Source organism: Ostrea edulis, chromosome 2 (genome assembly GCF_947568905.1).
Source record: "Ostrea edulis chromosome 2, xbOstEdul1.1, whole genome shotgun sequence".
Lineage (NCBI taxonomy): Eukaryota > Metazoa > Mollusca > Bivalvia > Ostreida > Ostreidae > Ostrea > Ostrea edulis.
Genome location: NC_079165.1, coordinates 94,210,050 through 94,229,318, shown reverse-complemented (window position 1 = coordinate 94,229,318; position 19,269 = coordinate 94,210,050). Strand labels below are relative to the sequence as shown.

Genomic DNA, 19,269 nt, shown 5'->3' with positions numbered 1-19,269 from the left:
ATCATTGGGACAAATGCTGTCTGACGTGTTTCATACCAATTGTTAGGCCATTCTTGGCACATTGATTCTGACTACCGATTACTCCGTTTACCTGATCAAGATAGAGGGCTCACCGACCATTCGACAGGGGGTGCTTACTCCTTCTAGGCACCTGATTCCACCTCTGGAATATCCAGGGGTCCGTGTTTGCCCAACTCTTTGTTTTGTATTTCCTTATAGGAGTTATGAGAGTGATCACTGTTCGTTATTTTCACCTTTTCATAAATAAGAACACGTAGGAGGATTTTATATAAGAATTTCTATATCTAGGCACTGCATAGTTTGTTTGGAATTGAAACGTTTGGATGTAATAATAGAGATATATACGTATGAAACATAGGGAGCTTGAAATATGATGGAATACATCGTATGCGTACACTGAAAAGAGTGAAGATGGGTGTCATTCGTAACCTCACGTTGTTGAATCCTTCTCCAAATACGAGGGCTAGTCAATAAGTAACCAGCCTATTCCATTTCCGATTGACCGTCTCGGTCACGATTTTCATGCTTTGTTTCAATACATGTTTTATGCCAGGGTACGAAATTACACGCGTATCGAGTCATTCTTTGATAAGATATTGAATGTTAAACATGGCTAGTGATAGAAAGGCATGCTTTTCATCTAATGTTGATTTCCATGCTATAATTCGGTACTTAAAAGGTAAAACAGGCAAGGAAATACACGGCGAGTTATCCGATGTTGATGGGTCTTCTGCACCATCTTATGCTTAGGTTAAATTTTAGGTGGGGAATACAAATACGCGGTAGAATGTCTTTAGAAGATGAAGCCAGGTCTGGACGCCCACTGGATGCCACCGATGAAGAAAGTTCGGGATATGGTATACTCTGATAGGTGAATTCAGGTGGAAGAAATAGCGCAGGCATTAGGTATTTCACATGGTAGCGTTTCAATAATCTTAGTTGATCGTTTAGGTATGTACAAGCTAACAGCCCGTTAGGTCCCCAAATCCATTAGCGATGAGCAAACGGCAATCAGAGCATAGTATGCAGCGCCTTGTTGAAGCGTTTTAGGTCAAAAGATGATTTTCATTTGCGTCTGGTGACTGTAGATGAGACTTTGGTTCATTATTATGAGCCAGCGAATAAAGCTCAGTGGGTAAGGCCTGGGTCCCCGAGGCCAAAAAAGTTAAAGACGCAACCATCTGCTGACAAGGTGATGACCACAGTATTTTTGGGACACGAAAAGCGTTATTATGTTGGACTTTTTATCCAAGAGAAGTACAATAACTGGAGTGTAAGAATTGATAACGCGTCAGACCTCAGGATAGTAACCAGATGTATCTGCGGAACTAGACCGAAGGACAAAGCCTCTTTTGACTCCTTCCTGGCCAAGCTGGGATCGAGGATATCACCTGTGCTGGAGACCCGACATTTACAACATGCACATCATCTATCAGCGACGTCTGGTACCTAAAAATCGCAGAGGTCGGGTCAGGAATAGGAGGACATGGTTGGAATATATGTCTAAAGATCTTAAAGCATGCAACATGTCCGGCGTCAAACCACACGACAGAAATGTCAAGAGAGTGGGGGTAAAATAGAGCCAACTAGTACTGTTGTTTACCCAAGCAACCGGGACTACTGCAGCAGGATAAAAACCGAAACTGGATAGGGAAATCTCCTTTCTGGAATTGGGCTTCCATAAATTGCGTCTCAAAATGTTTTACTGATGAACAAGAGAAGATACCGACCAGTAATCTGTATCTATGGTTACACTGCATATCCCAATTTTGGTGATGTCTCAGTGGTTGAGAGAGCGCAGATCTTGGTAGCGTAATTCGAGGGATGACTTGAAATCCTTGATCGAGTCACATAACACAGTTGGATCACTGCGATGGTTCCAGTTAATGGTGGTCCTTATAAAGAAGGAATTTTTGTACTGATCAGTCCTGCTGGTTCTTACACTGAATCCCCTGTTGTGGCCGGCGGAACGTTCTACAATGTTTGTAAAATGTGTGTCTGAATATGATTTGGCACGAATAGTTATATCTGCCTTACGAAATGTGCAGTATTTTGAGGCGGTATGGCTGTAACCAACCCTTCAACAACTCTGTAATAATATGCAAGTCTGATGTTGCGGCGCCTGTCCTAAAGAGGTAATAGTTCAGGGTCGTTTAGCATTGTTGTGATACAGTCTGCGTCCTTGGTGGTATAGCCTTCGGATATGAATCTGGGAACGCGGCGTTGTACTCGCTCAATGGTGTTTATGTCCTTGATGTAGCACGGCTCCCGTACAACTGAGCCGTATTCTAGGATTGGTCTGATGAGCGACAAGTATGCGGTGTGTCTGCTTGGTTTGGGTCAACTGCAAAAGTTCCTACGCAAGAAGCCTAGGGTTGAATTGACTTTCTTGGTGATGTTACCGATATGAATTCCCCGCTGTGAGGTTCTTTGAGATTGTAATTCCGAGGTATAGAAGACTGTTGCTGGAGTATGGCATTGTCAATATCATAAAAGTGTTGGCTCTTTCCCCAGATACTGAGGATATAGCATTAAACTCCATGCCCCATTATTCCCGGTTTTGTAAGACGTTGTGGTTTTGCCGAGACTTAATTTGGCAGTAGAGCAAACAGTCTTGTCTGAGAGCATACATGTGCTGGAAGGTCATTATGTGTCACAAGAATAGGATGGGGCCGAGGACGGTCCCCCAGAGTCCATTGAAATCCAATAAAATATCCAAATATGAAGCAGATATGGAAGACTCTGTGGTGTCTTTCATTTCGAGTGAACTGGGATATATCAAATCGACATGTGAATGAAAATAAGAGTATTGCCAATAGATAAAATATTGTCGATGTATCTAAATGTTAAGTTGAAGGCAATAGCAAGAGCAAGAGATTTTTTTCTTCTCATGTAGAAGCTTTGAATAAATTCTGCTGCCTTAGAGTACAAAAACAGGTCAGCTAATTATGGAGCACAATCATGGAAATTCAAATAGACTGTTGGAAGACCCAATCACCAAACTTAAGACTTCACAAATATTGTCAATGAGGAACTCGATCATCTTCTCAACTTCAATGAACTTGTGGTGTTTCACAAAGTAATTTTATGGATGAGCAATATAGATGATATTTCAGACTTTACTTTTGTTGCATGACAATACACATTAACCTAGTCTATGAATAATGTCGATCTGCATCTTGAGAGAGATGTTTCATTTAAAACAGACTCAAATGTTTTTCCTTTTTTATTAAAACAAATTTAAACACAGAGAGCACATGAACAATGTCTATAACTGGATTCTGTGTAAATTTGGTAGGTTTGTGATGGGGTAACAGAAAATATTGGAGACACATCACCGAATGTTATTTACAAAAACTCCTTGTTGACATGTCAAAAGCCGTTCATGATGTAAATCTGGATTATAGAAAGTATGAATACCAACTTAATTGATTTTATAAAAAGAAAATGTTTTTGTATTTAGTAAATAGCATTAATATTTTTGACATGTCAAAGTTTTCCCATATTACATAAAAGTTAAAATCATCACCATATATCAAGGTAAGGGTCAACTGGGAAAACAACTTTATACAGTTATTCCATGTACAAATCAAAAAAGTATGCACAATTTTGTTTTCTTCACATCTGAAAAAATTAATTTAAAGTAACTCTCATTACTTAATTTTGTACATCTCAAGTTGACTTCAAGCCATTATATTTTTCAATTCAATTCTGCAAGACCTCTTTACCACGTTTTAAATAGCTTTAGTCAGTTCATGGTAGCATTCCTACTATTATTCCCTATATGATCATCATAGGTCAGTGGAATATTCAGACATAAAAGTTTCATTTCTTTTAATTTGAACATAGTATTAATCTATCATTAAAATGGAATGTGTGAACAGAAAAAAAAGCATTATATTTCATGTAGATATTAGTATTGATGTATCTTTAACATTTTGTAAATTAATAACATTTGTGTTATTAGAAATCACTTATAAAATATGATGCTAACAGTGATAATATATACGTTACTGATATCGAATGAAAATTTTGTTTTGATTCTATGACCGTTGGTTTTGAACATAAAATTCAAATACACAAGAAAAACTTGCTAATGCACAGCTTCACCTCTTTTGGGATTCTTCATCACAGTTAATTAAATTACATACACATAACTATATGAATTGCATTACTATTCTCTATAAAAAAAATTCTAAGAAAATCAAAAAAATATCAAATCCGACTCTTGGATGTTCTGAAATATCACCCTCTCCTGCTCAACTGGATTAACATTAGAATAATATACTCACACTAAAACTTTCCACTGGCTCTCCAAGTTTACTTTATCACACGATTTAATAACTTCAGTTATGTTTGTGCATGCACAATGACAGCAGAGAGTTCTCTAGTTACATCTGAATATACATTTCCATCGCATAGGCTACGTAACAACACTCTTCTGCTGTTATTTGATCAAATGTTGATTTTTTTGTGAGTACATTTTTTTTAAAGTGTTCAACTTCAATGGGCATGAGGTTCCATGTGCAATGCTCTTATCTCAGTCTTGGTATGGATCAATCAATTCCAAACAGAACTTCATAATCTTTCTAATCTAAAAATGGTGCATTAGCAGTTTTCCTAGAATTCAGAATATGGACAAACAAAAATTTAACCTTTCATAAAGTATTCTGATAATATGTTGGAACATAGATTTGTGCACTAAAAGTTTTACCTTTTACATGTCAAACGTGAGCAAAAATTAAATCTGTCAGAATATGAATGAGACTTCAAAATGTACAAGATAAACATTTTTACATGCAATATGGTGGGGTGAGGCTAATCAGGACACTATCACAGTGAAAATGCATGTACTGGGGGGAATACCATTCTAATTCATGAAATTATTACTAAAGGTGATTCATATAAATATATAAAATATACATTTCCTACACACAAACATTTCTTCTGCTGATTTTCCAGTCTACAAACCTTTTCTGATGATTAAATCTCATCATACATACGTGTGTGTATATATATGTATATACATATCTATATCTACATTGAAAAATAACAAGCAAAACATCAATATATCATTAAAAAACAACAACTATGTAATGAAAAAAATAGCACTTGTTTCATATCAACAACACAAAAAAATATCTGCCACAGTTCTCTTAACATTAATAAAAATAACTTAATAATCAATTCAAAAAGTATCTATATTCTAAATATGCTAATTCCATCCATGTTGGAAAAGAAAAACAGTCATATGAAATTCCTTAAAAATATGTAAATAAATATTGCTTCTGCATTCTTTCTGCTGTGTTGTGTTTATTTGAAAACAATTCACTCTTAGAATGCATACTTCTTCATCCTATAAAAATATGTGTAGAGCCTTTTCTTATTTTATAATATAGAATCACATATTTTAGGGTTAATGGTAGCATTTTTGTTTAATGATAAAAGAAAAACAATCATTACGAAACATATATACTAAAAGTATCTAAATTATTACACAGAGTATCAAAAGCAAAGCTTTATTAACTACACACTGTACCTGTGCAATTTCATAAAAGATTCACCAAAAATCCAGCAATAATATCAACAAGAAAGAATACCCATTCTGGCTCAATATTACTGTATACTGGTAAAATTTGCCCTCATCCCAAAAAAGGAATAAATGGTTTGCGGTGAATTCAACCTGGATAAAGTCACCTGAAGGAAAATTTCTCAGTATGCAGTATTCTCTGAAGAAGAGTCAAGCTTGAAACATCATTACAGAATCGAAAACATGATTTTTCTACCCTTCAGATATTTTTTGCATTCTCCATGCAGAATTCTAAGCCAGAAATGGGACCCCAATATTGCACAATAAATCACAGAATAAACTGAAACAAAAAAGTTGTCATTATGCTGCAATGAATTAATGCACAGACCATTATTCTTTCAATGATAAATCTTTAATACTTTACATCAAAATATCAATCAAACACTCAATAATTGAAGACTAGAAAATGACATTTTTCTGTAACAAATGAATCGTGTGAAAAATGTACATATGCGAGTCTTTTCCCCCAAAAAGAAAAGAAAATTCTTTAAAGAGATCAAATATAATCAGTTTTACAGAAACAATACAAATACAACCATTAAATAAACAATTCATTCTCTGTTTTGTACAGCCCTTGTTCCCAAGTTCTGTAATATCAATGTGCACTAGCAATAACATTTGCAAAAGGTCAATAAATCACTCGATATCACACTCCATTACTTTGCAATCATGTTTAGTTACTGATCATTTTTCTAGGCGATGCCTTCATTGCTGGTGAGAGTATTGTATTAGATTATAGAAAAAAATCTAAATGAAGTCAAGATACCAAGTCTTCATTGTCTTGTTTTCACTGGAATATTTTGATGGCACAACAATTTCAGTTTAAAAATGTAAAAGAAATAGCACTTTCATGTAATAAATATCTAAATAGATGTACTTATTTCCACAGGGCCAAAACTCCATGGATTGAAGAATTCCATTTTGTCCATGGATAAAAATTTCCACTAATTTGTACACAGCATGAAACCTGACAACTGCATCCCCAGATGCTTAAATTTCCACACATTCTACTGGTGATTGTTAATGTGTTTATCTAAGTTCATTGTTTTCATTGTACAGTTTATTTCTTCGTCCAGAGCCAAAGACTTTGGTGTGTAACATGCTCTAAGTAATTGATCACTGTTTGACACGTGTCATTTAAAAGGCCATATGACAAAGAAATCATGAGTGACATATATAAGTAAGCAGATATAGGGTGCATACTTATAAAAGTACTATATTCTATATTTTGATTTGTCATCAGTATGATGATAGAATTCACTGCGTCTGATCGATCGTCAATTCACTACATGCATAATTTTTTCAATATAAAATGAACTCAAAAGTATGCTGATACAAAATCCTTGGACTGCACAATTAGTGTAAATTTGTACCAAGTGGAAAAAACTACATATACAATATGGATAAAACAAATGAATGATAAATTCAGAAAGAAATGAGACAATGGTTATGAGCACTACCAATAATTCAATTGTGCAATTTACGTGAATGCTTAAAAATCACAGTGAAGCCATAAATATAGGCTTGAAACAGTGTTGCGTAAAATGAATAGTCTTGCATAACAAAAGTGCAATAATCATAAAACATGGCTTAAAGTTACATACATTGAAAAAGCAAAATGTCTAAAAAAAATTCTCCTGCAAGTCCAACACCTTCTGCCATGTTCTTGTTTTCCTATGCATCTTTCTGCATTCAGTCAAACACTTTAATTCAGGATCATATCCTCGGAATATCTGTTTCCGCGAACTCTCTTGTGCATCATTATTCTGTCTGCCGTGGCTTGCCTTTTGTCGCAATCCATGTAGTCCATGCGGTAATCCCTATCATGGGGAGTGTTAAACTCTGAAGTCTCTGTCATTGTGACCTGTTAATGTACATACACATCTTTAAAACAGCTGTATGGCACTTTCATTGTGATACTAATAATGCAGACCTGACAAATACAGAGGGTCTTAACTAAACTGTCAAAGGTCCTAAAGGCAAGATGAAGAATATTCCTCCACAAATTACTTTAAAAAAGTACTGAAACGTGGAATATCGAGGCAAGATGGGAAATATTCCTTCAACAAATTACCTCAGAAAAGTACTGCACAGTTGGGTATCCCCTTGCTACAGTAAAACGTGTTTATAATGAACACGCTTATAATAAATTCATGCTTATTGCTAAGTGATATCTATTCACCTACAAGAGGAAAATAATGAAAATTTCATTGGATATAACAAAGTTCAGTTATAACAAACTGATTCTTGTTGGCCCTGGAGATTTGCTATAACCGTGTTTTACTGTGTGTTGTAAGAAGTAATGAGTCTAATGATACCTTTATTACATGATATCGCAATCAAATCCTTTGTGAGAAATAATAACCAAAATATAATTCATTGCTTTCAACAGTTACATAAAACAATATTGAAATCACTACCTAGAATTGTGCAGAATGATCTACAGATCATAGAAATGCTTTGAATGAAAAATGCAAAGCTCTTAAAGCACACAGATGATTTGAATAAACATTGCATATCATTTAAAAGTACATGTAAACATTGAAAAACTTTGAATTTGTACATTAAAGTGACACTACAGATCATTTTGCACAAAAAATCATGAAATGACAATTTTCCCAGAGCTTTCTCATATTTTGTTGCATAGTTGAATGTATTTAAAGTAAATGCGAAAATAAAACACTTCTAAAGTTTAAAATTTTCCTTTTTTATGGTCCCAATAAGGCAATAAAAAAAAAAAAAAAAAAAAGAAAAGTTTCTTGGGCCAAAAATTAAAAATTTTGATGAGGAAGGCATTTTTTTTTTTACTTGGGTGTAGTATGAGTTATCTTTATTTTTTATGTTTTGACTGTAAAATGAGTTACCTTTTCTTCCTCATGTACATGTTTATATAGAATAAGCAATGGGATTTTTATTTCTATTAAAAATAGCTTCAAATTACTTACTATTAGATTTACACTATTATTTCTAAAGACTTGTACATAGATGAATATGCATTCAATAATCATTTGATTAAAAAAAAACCCTATAATTTTATTAAAACCTTCTGAAAGTTTTACATTTAAATATCTATAATAAATGAGTTACCTCCTTTACACACGTAAACAAAAATAAATCACCAAAAAAATCCTTCCGGTACCTTTTCAATGGATCGGCGGGGCTTGAGAAATTATTCAGTACTTTCTTTTTTTTCGGGCCTAAATAAAATAATGAACACTTTTTGACAGCCCTGTAAAAAATACATTGACACTCCTCCTTTCGGTCTGCAGACACATGCACCCATACAGCAAACAGTGCAGCATATCATTCAGTGAGACAAAGCGTAGTGGATAGACCCCGAATTTTGACAGATCATACGGGAAAAGGGGTTAGAATAGAACGAGATACAACTCATACGGATAAAAATAAAATTTATGTGGGGATAAGTAACCAAGAGCCAAGAGACACACACTTTAAAAGTAAGTGCTATCTTTATCTGAACACGTCATGTGTTAACCAACATAAATTTTATCCTTATCCGAATGAGTTGTATCTTGTTCTATTCTAACATTAAAAAAAACACCATTACATAGTTTGGTCAATAGAGACATGATTGGAAGGGTTTCTGTTAGAATAATGATGTATAATTACTAAATCACAAGAAGCAGGGAATAATTCCATTTTTGAAAAGCAAGTGTGCACTCTTTAAGGGGTATTTAAATAAGTTTCTACACATTCAACATGTTTGATGTCATTCTAAATCACATGATGTAAAATGTCCGGATGATCTTCAAAGCACAGTTGAGAGCAAATTGATGCATTCAAATTGTTATAAATTGTCAGTATCGATATGATTTCTTTTTCTTCCATTTTATTGATACGTTTAAAAAAAAACACTTGAGGATTAAAATGTGGAAAATAAGCCATTGTATCTCTTTAAAATAAATCTTTGGGATAAAAGATCATTTAGATTTCCTCAGATCACACTGTTTCTAAACGGTCATCTGCTAGTGCCCAACAAATTAAATCTAATTTTTGGCCCTGTAAACAAATTCTAATCTACACTACAAGAGTTCAATCCTCAAGATCAGCAGCAACCAGTAGGACACTTGGATTTCCTCTGGGTACTCCATTTTCCTCCCATATCAATGAACCTTTCGCATGAAATCATCATAAAATAAATAAGAGGCCCAATGGGCCACATCGCTCACCTGAGTCACCTTGGCCCATATTTAAAGATTTTCCTACATATTTGCATGTAAAACTTTTAATCCCTTTAGTGGCAACAACCCACCCCTGGGGGGCATGATTTTTTAACAAACTTGAATCTGCACTGTGTCAGGAAGCTTTCATGTAAAGGTAAACATTTCTGGCCCAGTGGTTTTCGAGAAGATTTTTAAAGATTTTCACTACATATTTGTATGTAAAACTTTGAACCCCTATTGTGGCCCAAGCCTATCTCTGGGGGCCGTGATGTTAAGAAACTTGAATCTGCACTATGTCAGGAAGTTTTTAATATGAAATTCAATGTAAACTTCTGTGACCCAATGGTTCTTGAGAGGATTTTTGAAGATTTTCCCTAGATATTTGTATGTAAAACTTTGATCCCCTATTGTGGCCCCATCATACCCCCAGGGGCCATGGTTTTAACAAACTTGAATCTGCATTATATCAGAAAGCTTTCTTGTAAATGTAAACTTTTCTGGTTCAGTGGTTCTTGAGAAGATTTTTAAAGATTTTCCCAACATATTAGCATGTAAAACTTTTATCCCTATTGTGACCCCATCCTACCCCCCGGGCCTAGGGTCATGGTTTTAACCAACTTTAATTTGCACTATGTCAGGAAGCTTTCATATGAATTTCAGCTCAGTAGTTCTTGAGAAAAAGATTTTTAAATGGCCCCACCCTATTTTTGTGATTATCTCTTTCTTGAAGGGCCAAGGATGCTTTGTGCCAAGTTTGGTTGAAGTTGGCCCAGTGGTTCTGGAGAAGAAGATGAAAATGTGAAAGGTTTACAATGACGATGCCAACAACGATGAACAATTCGCTTGGTAACAATTCACCTATATATTCTTATGCCTATCTTAAATCCATATTGACGCCTAGCTATGGAAAGCGAGCTGAGGTAAGGTTAGCAGATAATTTAAATCTTTAGCATAGAAGGATAATTGATTATTTTGCGTCTCCTTGAGAATTTTTCACTCATTGAGACGTCACCAGCTGTAGGTGAAGTACAACAAATTTAGACCTATAGCTTAGCGCTCAGGGCCGTAGCAGTGAGGGTTCTTTATCGTGCCAATGTCTGCCGTGACCTTCGTTTTTAAGGTCATATCCTAAAAACCTGAGATTCTTACTTCTAAATGCCAATTGTTTGGCAAGGGAGCAATCACTACCAATTCTAATATCTTAGGATTGACATGGCCATGGCACGAGTGGGGCTTGAACTCACAACTTCCCGTTTACGAAGCGAACGATCTACCACTGAGCTACCGCGATGACCGGTATATCATAGAAGGAAACTTCCAATCAAATTTTACCTAGTTCAGTGGTTATTCATACGATTTTTAAGCTTCACACCCTATTTTCAATAGATGTTATATAAAAGTAAACAAGAGTACCGCAGAGGGTACATAATACGCCTGTGAAAATGCTTACAAAGGGTCTTTTTCATAAGCCATAATTTGTGGAAATTTGCTTCATTTAGTATCAGGCTGTGATGTACTTTCTTTGTGTAATATGAATAAAGGGTCTTAGCTTAAAACTATGACAGGAGGTAGATAGACAAACAGAGTTCTGTGTGCAAAATATTTCCTCAAATTTGACCAAGTTCAACAACCTCTCAATATTGAAAATGTCAAAGAAAATCAAAAGCCTTGCACTATGCACTTCTTCAAGTTATTTACAAATACCATAGCTTCTAAACTGCAAGAGGAATTGTCAGGGTAAACCATACCCTTTATCTAGTATAATATTTCCTCAAAATAAAGTAAGTTCAACAACCTGTAATTTTCTTATAATTGCAGAAAATCTGAATCCTTGCCATATGCATATCCTCCATACCCATACAAATACTGTGCAAACTAAGGAGGTCCTCACTTGAAAACTGTGGAAGGAAAAACAGACAAATCGTGTACTCTCTATGCAATAATTCCTCAAAACTAAGTTCAATTTTCTCAGAAATTAAAGAAAAACAATGTCCTTGCCACATGCACATCTTCAATACCAATATAAACACTCTGCAAAATAAGAAGGTTCTCACTTGAAAACTGTGGAGGAGTTCACCGAACAAATCATGTACTCTCCATATAATATTTTCTCAAAATGGACAAAGTTCAACAACCTGTATTTTTCTTAAAATTTGAAAAAAATCAAAATCTTTGCCACATTATCTATGCACATCTTCAACATCCTTACAAATATTCTGTAAAACAAGATGGTCCTCACTTGAAAATTGTGGGAGGAGTTAGCCAGACAAATAATGTACCCTCCATATACCATTGTTTTTCAAATAAAGGGGCATAACTCCTGCAAGAGAGGTCAAAATGGATCAAAATTGCAATATGATCTAAAATGATCCACAAAGAAGCTACATTGTATAGCAAGTTTCAACTTGATATGTGACAGAGAAATGAAATTAAAAACAGAAAACCACAAATGGACAGACGTAAAGACATCGCTGTACCATAATAATAATTTCTATCAAAACACAGTTCCCCTTTACCAAAAAATGCTTTGTTCAAAGCTAATGTGAAATTGGCCATTGACTATTTGAGAAGAAGAGAAAAATGTGTGGAGAGGTTAGAGATAGAGAGACTGAATGACAAAAGATCAACTCTAATAACAAAACTTACCAGGCAACTAAAAAAATTCTTAATCTTAGTAAAGCTGGTTAAACAAAAATATTTGACATAAGGCCACATAAAATTGAAATTACGGTTCTCAGGCCCGCGCGCATCTGTTTTGAGGTGCCCGCATTGCAAATTTTATTGCATTTTTAATAAAATAAAAAGTAGGTAATGCGGCGACGTATCCGGAAAAAAAAATTACGCATTCAATTTTTCAAAACTTCCGCATTATTCGGAGCTCCTCCTGTCTCAGTATACGAATAGCTGTATTTAGCAGAGAATACCGAATACCGGAAATCTTCGTTTGTCGTGCGCAATAAAGACTTCCGATGTATAACAACGTGGTTGCAGCATTATTTTGAGAATGTCTATTGTGTCAATAAGTATTCGACAAGGAGCAGTGTTCATTCTACCATGGACAATTATAGAGGGATATTCGGAGGGATGTACCTTCCTAGATCTTTATGAGGGTGTGAAAGCAATGAAGTTCGATTTGGGAAGCTGGACGTTTCCTGAGAAATTAAAAAATGCCGCTGTCTCCGTTAGTGTCGGTAAGAACAAGAACGAATTAGACTCTGCAATCATTACAAATAAAGTATCGTCAACGATACCTGTTTTCGGCCACTTTGTGAGATATACGTGAATACAGTGAATCAGACAGTAACCTGTATAGATTGTCAAAAGCCTAGAGTCATATACAGTGCAAACAAACTGAGTGCACAAGAAAGTGCAATTCTGAAAAGGATTCTTGGGCTCTATCAGTTTTCGTGTGGTTCTGAACTTCAGGAACTAAAACCAGAGGATCCCGTCAGAGCACCTCGTATCAGTGCTCTGTTGGAGAAAGTATTTGTTAAATCGAATTTATCATGCACTTCTCCTGTTGAGGTACCCTATTACAGTTCTGGTGTATTTCCTCCAATTTGCTACCACTGTGGGGCACAAGACACAGATACTGAAGAGGGACAATATCCTATGTGTCCAGATTGTGTGGTTTCTAAGTTACAGCCTCCATTGAAAAGGAAAAATGTTCAGAGCTTGAGAGCAAAAAAGCAGAAAAAATGAAGGGAAAAAACACTATGCAACTTAACTGTAGTACATATGCTTTATTATTTTGACCACACAAGACAATTTGTTAAGATAGCATGTGTTAAATTTGTTTCATATGTATAGTGACGGTACAATAAAGAATTTGCTTGATGTTATATATTTTATGTCAAGTTGGCAAATAAAAAAAAGCCTCCCTCATCTGTTTTGGTACGAATAAAAAGAAAAAAAAAAAGCCTCCCTCCCTCATCTGTTTTTGAGAAAATTGGCCTGAGAACCAGAGAATTAATTTTATGTGGCCTAAATATAATCTGACCTCCATACTGTTGAAGTTTGGAAACCTGCATGTGGTCATCTGGGAATGGACTGGTGGAAGGGAGGCTGTCATGTGGTTATTCTGAAATGCAGCTCTCTCCAAGGACCCACGATTACTGATGTTGAACTGCGGCATCGGGGCTACTCTATCTACAGGTCCACGGCCGGTGGAGTTGAATTGCTTCATGAATTCTCCTGGAGTCTCATGAGTTCCCTAACAAATATACACCATTTATAAACCCAGTAAAACAATAGAATCTCTCTAGTTTGAAGACAGTGAAGTTTAATATGTACTTCAAACTAGAAATATAGTTTCAATTCAAAAATTTAAAAAAAATTCAGGAAGGTATATTGTGGAACTAATAGATTTTGTGAGGGCTCAATTAACCATTTCGTATGTATTCCTTTCTCACTAATTTCAAGCCACAATGAAATATCCAATTTACATGGTGTTTCAATGTACATATGCCTAGACAGAAACCAATATCAGGAAAATAAATCCCAACAAAACTGTGCAATCTTGACAATTCACAAAATTTGGCTCCACAAATTGAAATAATTTCACAGTATTTGTGACCTATTCACATTACCTCTGCTTGTGCGATGGCACAGTATACTTCTTCAAACTGAGCATTCAGCATCCTATCTGCATTGGCCTTCTGCAACACCAGACAAAGGTTGATCAGTTCATTTTCAAGGAATGTGGATCTTTCTGGGGCTCCATGCCACTTGACCATCTCTGAGAAATGTCTGCAAGCCAAAGCCAGCTCATGGGATTTCTTCCTCTGTTGTCTTAATATCTGGAGTGATGAAATATCAGGTGTGTCATTGGATTTAAGGTCTTCACAGACATTTAGGTAGGCCTTTATTTCTCTCTGGTACTCCACAGGAATGTTTTTCGTCTTGCACATTTCTAGAAGGACACTCATCTTTTTTTGCAGGACTTCTAAGGAATCTTTTGGATTGTTATTGGGGTCTTTCCATTTGATGCCATTCTCTGATGGCCACCCCGGTGGTTTCTTGTCTGCAGTCCATATTTGGCTGGAACTGTATGGATTCTGACCAATACAGATTCTGGAGAGTTTAGGCACCAGCTCACGCAATGTGTGTGTCAATATGGTTTTAGTCTGCTCGTCGCTTGTGGCAGAACCAGTTTTCAAGTTGCAGCATGTGCATTTTGGAGTACTCGGAAGACTTTTCCTTTTCCTGCCATTTTGTTTTGTGTGGAATGATGAGGAAATCTGGGTTGTTCTTCCTTCAAAAGCCTAAAAAAAATACAAGATGTAGATTTCTTTAACAATATGTACATCGCAATTTGCACATACATGTACATGTCCAAGGCCAAATACCAAGTCAATATCATGACTAAATTCCTGAATACAACAATATTAACCAGTCAACAAAGGCTCAGCCGAATTTTGCATTCAGAACTTTACATACTTTGTTTCCCAATGACCTTGACCTGATGCAAAAAAGAGCATTGTTAATCTTATTTAATGAGATTTTGCAACATAATTTCAAGTGAATGCATGATCAACATATGCTTGAGTCACAACATGTTCAAAACAGGAGGACCATGTGCAACAATGCTCACCTGAGTCACCTTGCTCATAAGTATTCATGATTTGGGACCCTAATCATTTGATACTTTGTATTTCCATTGAAGCCACACCTTGGATCCAAGTGCCATGATGTAAACATACTTAATAAACCTATAATGCATGACGATGCTTTCATTTGAACAAATGTGAATCCACTTTACCTAAGGATAGTTTGGTCGAAAATGGCAAAGTGGCAATGGAGAAAAAGGTAAAAATTTATACGATGATGATCATAAAATATCACTTGAGTCTATGCTATGGCTCACATGTATGAACTAAAAATGTTTACATATTTATCATTTACTTTTTGCCCAATTCAGATTACTTAGGTCAAAACTCAGGGCTGTGACTGAATTCCTTAGAAATAAGAGGAAAATTGGTCAAAAACGAAAGAAAACACCTCACCCTACCTGGAAAAATATCATTTTCTGTCACTTTAGATCAAACCCAGAGCGTTTCATTTTTTTTTTTTAATTGAGCCAATCAGAGGATTTCCTCTGAAAGGAGGAAAAATCACACCCCTGAAAACTGCTTTTTTCACTCTGCCTATCATGATTTTATAGGAATCAATATGATACATTTTCTTTTGTTTTATTTTTGTGGATAAGATTTCTGTATATCAGGCATGATTTTAGCATTTAAGAAAAAAAGCTGAAAAGAAATAATTAGGGTTGCAAAGGAACCCTCCCAAACTTGTGCAGCACCCCTTACAGCCCGCAGTCTGGGATATATGGTGCAAAATCCTTCATTCTGGGTTTGGACACTTTCAAAATCAAGATTTTTGGGGACATTTTTTTTAAATTTGAGACAAATTGATCTGACTTTTAATACCAATAACTGTAAATACTTATGGGACACTTTGATATTTCATTAAACTCTACACCTCAGAAGAGGGTTTTATTTTTTCTATAGATCCTTTGGTACAGAGAAAATCCTGTTCAAATGTTGATGCTGGTAATTAAAGAAAATCCATATTATTCAAAATTATTGGTCCCTCTGATATGTAGATTTAAATGGAATAACCCCCAAGATGCATGTTTATACCTTTTTTGTCATTATCCTGACCAATTGTTTTCAAATCTGGGAAACTGTCATACATGACACCATACAAATAGGTAATTTCTTAATTCATGACGACTTTCGTAGCCATGCTCAATCAAGGCATTTGTCTATTCTCGCTTAATACCCATTTTTGGACAGCACTCTAATCTTAGCCAATCATATTGCCACTTACATTTCGCAAACTGGAAGCACACCGGTAAATATCAAAAGCAGAACAATATCAATGAAATGTGATTTTGAATCCGGAGTGGAAATAAAAATCAGTCACTATGAAAAGTGGGGGAAAAAAAATCATGCCCGACATTGAAATATATAAATTGTGCATTTTATTGTGGTTTGAAATTCTGGGTTCGGAGAATCCGTGAAATGCACGGAAATTGAAACTCTATGAAATCTAATGGTTTCACAGTAAAATCCTATTTTGGTGTAAGGCCACACACACATGCTTAAATATTCAAAATCAAGATTTTGTGACAATTTCAATACAGATCTGATGTTCAGTTATGTAATAAGGAACCCAAGAATGAAAATTTCTGCAATATTTACATGTAATCGTCTCAGGAAAAGGAAACAAAGGCTGGCTACACGAAAGTTACTCGTGTGTTTGGTCCCTGGACTGTGGCTATGGTGGACAGACACCTGCTGAGAATGGTTCCTTACATGTAAAGTGCCCTGAAAATATCAAGATTTAAATGAGTCTCAGTACTGAATTAGATATGGAAATAAGTAAATGCATCATCTTGTTATAGAACATAATTTTTTTCAGTCATTGAACATGGCATCCTGTTTTCCACTTTAGATAACTAAAAAATAAAGATTGGGTTTTAACTTCATACCATATACAATCTGACATCTAACAAAATAAAGTCACAAATATAAAGAAACCACATTCTTCAAAAATATTAGATATTAACTTGATTTTAAAAAAAAACAACAACAAAAAACCACCCTGATTTACATTAGGATCAAAGTGTGAATACAGATGGATTATAATGAGAGTTGTTGAAAATATTAGGTGACTGTCAACATTTAAGGGATGAATATTGAGGTTATTTGTTATGGGGTGTATAAATGATGGACGAAAGAGTAATTTGTAATTCCTAACTTGTATTTTTATATTTTAATATAAATTTATTAAATAGCAGCCACTAAAATAAGAGCTATCCCTTTTAACACTGACCCAAAATGATAAAGAGTCACCAATAATGAGCTTCAAAATTACAATTTTGAATATCTTTTATTATTATTATTTTTTACATAGTATTGCAACCATATTCAATAATGTTAAAATGAAACACATCACCCAAATTTCTGCAAGTTTTCTCCAAGTACATGTATGTTCATAATTACTTGAACATCTTTAATGACTTATAGGTCTTTAATTATATGCAAGTCATCAATATTAGGTAACTCAACAATAAGAAAACAGTGAAAATTACCCAAAACGAGGTGAAATGATCATTTCTCATGCCTATACTTACATTAATTCTTGAAAGGAAAACAAAACAATAGCTGATTTTTCGAAAGATTCTTTTCATTCCGTGGTGCCCTGAATTCATAGTAGCCATATCTCCGCCTGCAAAATACCGGATAAATGGCATATAGTCTAGATATACTTGGGTTAACGCAATTTAACGGCGCTATTTCACAACATTGCCATTGGTCTTCAAAGAAAACGATATACCAGTCATAAAGTTTACAGAAAACAATTTTACCGGAAGCATGTGATATAATATAAGTCTATATACAATGATTTTTACAAATGTAGTGTAAAATCCAATTAAATTCATAGCAAATTTGCTAAACACAAAAATAAACTTTGTAAGAAAGCCAACTGCAATGCCTACCATTTTTTTTAAAATAACACTTTCAATTTAATGTACAGAAAACAAAACATGATGACCACGAGTTCAATTCAAATATTAGATATTAACGAACCTTATATGTTATACAGTTTCAATATAACTGCAGAGATGTTCTACGGGTTGAATTTCCCAATTTGTTATGTTTATCAAATTCACCATCCGCCATTTGACAGAACAGCGTCAACAAAACGCTTAACCTAATTTCGTCAACGTAGGTAACAAGCTTGGTTTATGGTAAGATATATGCATCATTAAAATCAAAGTACTGAAAAGCGCTAAGCTGACTTCATGAATTCTGATTGTAATGTTAATGAGCAGGAACAACAGGGGGAGAAGTTCATGCATTATTTTTTTAATTTTCGCACAACTAAATGATACATTTTTTGTAAGGAAATAACAAATATGGATGGGAAACAATGCCCTGAAATTTTTCATTATGTTGAAACAAAATTTATATGACGTTGTTAAACACGATGGTCACTATGATAATTTTGGTCCCACCCGGAACCAAATCCCTGCCCTTGGATCATGAAATTTACAATTTTGGTAAAGGACACCTACTCCTTTCAAATGTTTATTAAATGATTGAATATTTATGACAAATATGGTAATTATAGACCTTCAAGCAACCCTTTTGGAAACGGAAAACGTACAAACTTGGGTGGTAACCCCCGTCCTCATTTCATTTTATTATTATTTGGGGGGGGGGGGGGGGTCGTGTATATCATATTTATTGAAGGACATGTACATGTGTGCTTGAGAAAACGGTATTGCCCAGTTAGCCTTCTCCGATGTGAACAATTTGTATTTTTCTTCAATTTCAAGTATAGAAAATTTGTGTCACAAATTACATTGTACCTGATCTGTTTACGTTATCATATTCAATAATAATAATAATAATGAAGTAGTCGGTATATTATTACTATTACAAATATTATAAAAAAAAA

General features: G+C 34.9%; 1 protein-coding gene across 1 annotated transcript; it reads right to left on the bottom strand.

The window, feature by feature from the left end:
• Positions 1-3,232: 3,232 nt before the first annotated feature.
• On the bottom strand, positions 3,233-18,533 carry LOC125680857 (uncharacterized). Its single transcript, XM_048920648.2, has 6 exons — positions 18,396-18,533; positions 17,939-18,033; positions 17,004-17,129; positions 14,385-15,059; positions 13,796-14,008; positions 3,233-7,475 (listed from the first exon to the last, which is right to left on the bottom strand). The coding sequence occupies exons 2-6, from the start codon at positions 18,023-18,025 to the stop codon at positions 7,317-7,319; spliced, it is 1,260 nt and encodes a 419-aa protein (XP_048776605.1). The 5' UTR covers positions 18,026-18,033; positions 18,396-18,533; the 3' UTR covers positions 3,233-7,316.
• Between the last annotated feature and the right edge of the window lie 736 nt (positions 18,534-19,269).

Excerpts from the sequence above, each read along its gene's own strand:
- LOC125680857 (XM_048920648.2), bottom strand. The coding sequence starts at position 18,025 with ATGGCTACTATGAATTCAGGGCACCACGGAATGAAAAGAATCTTTCGA. Across the intron at positions 17,130-17,938 it reads TTTTCCTTTCAAGAATTAAT|GGCACTTTACATGTAAGGAA; the intron begins GTAAGTATAGGC and ends TGATATTTTCAG. Across the intron at positions 15,060-17,003 it reads TTTTCCTGAGACGATTACAT|GCTTTTGAAGGAAGAACAAC; the intron begins GTAAATATTGCA and ends TATTTTTTTTAG.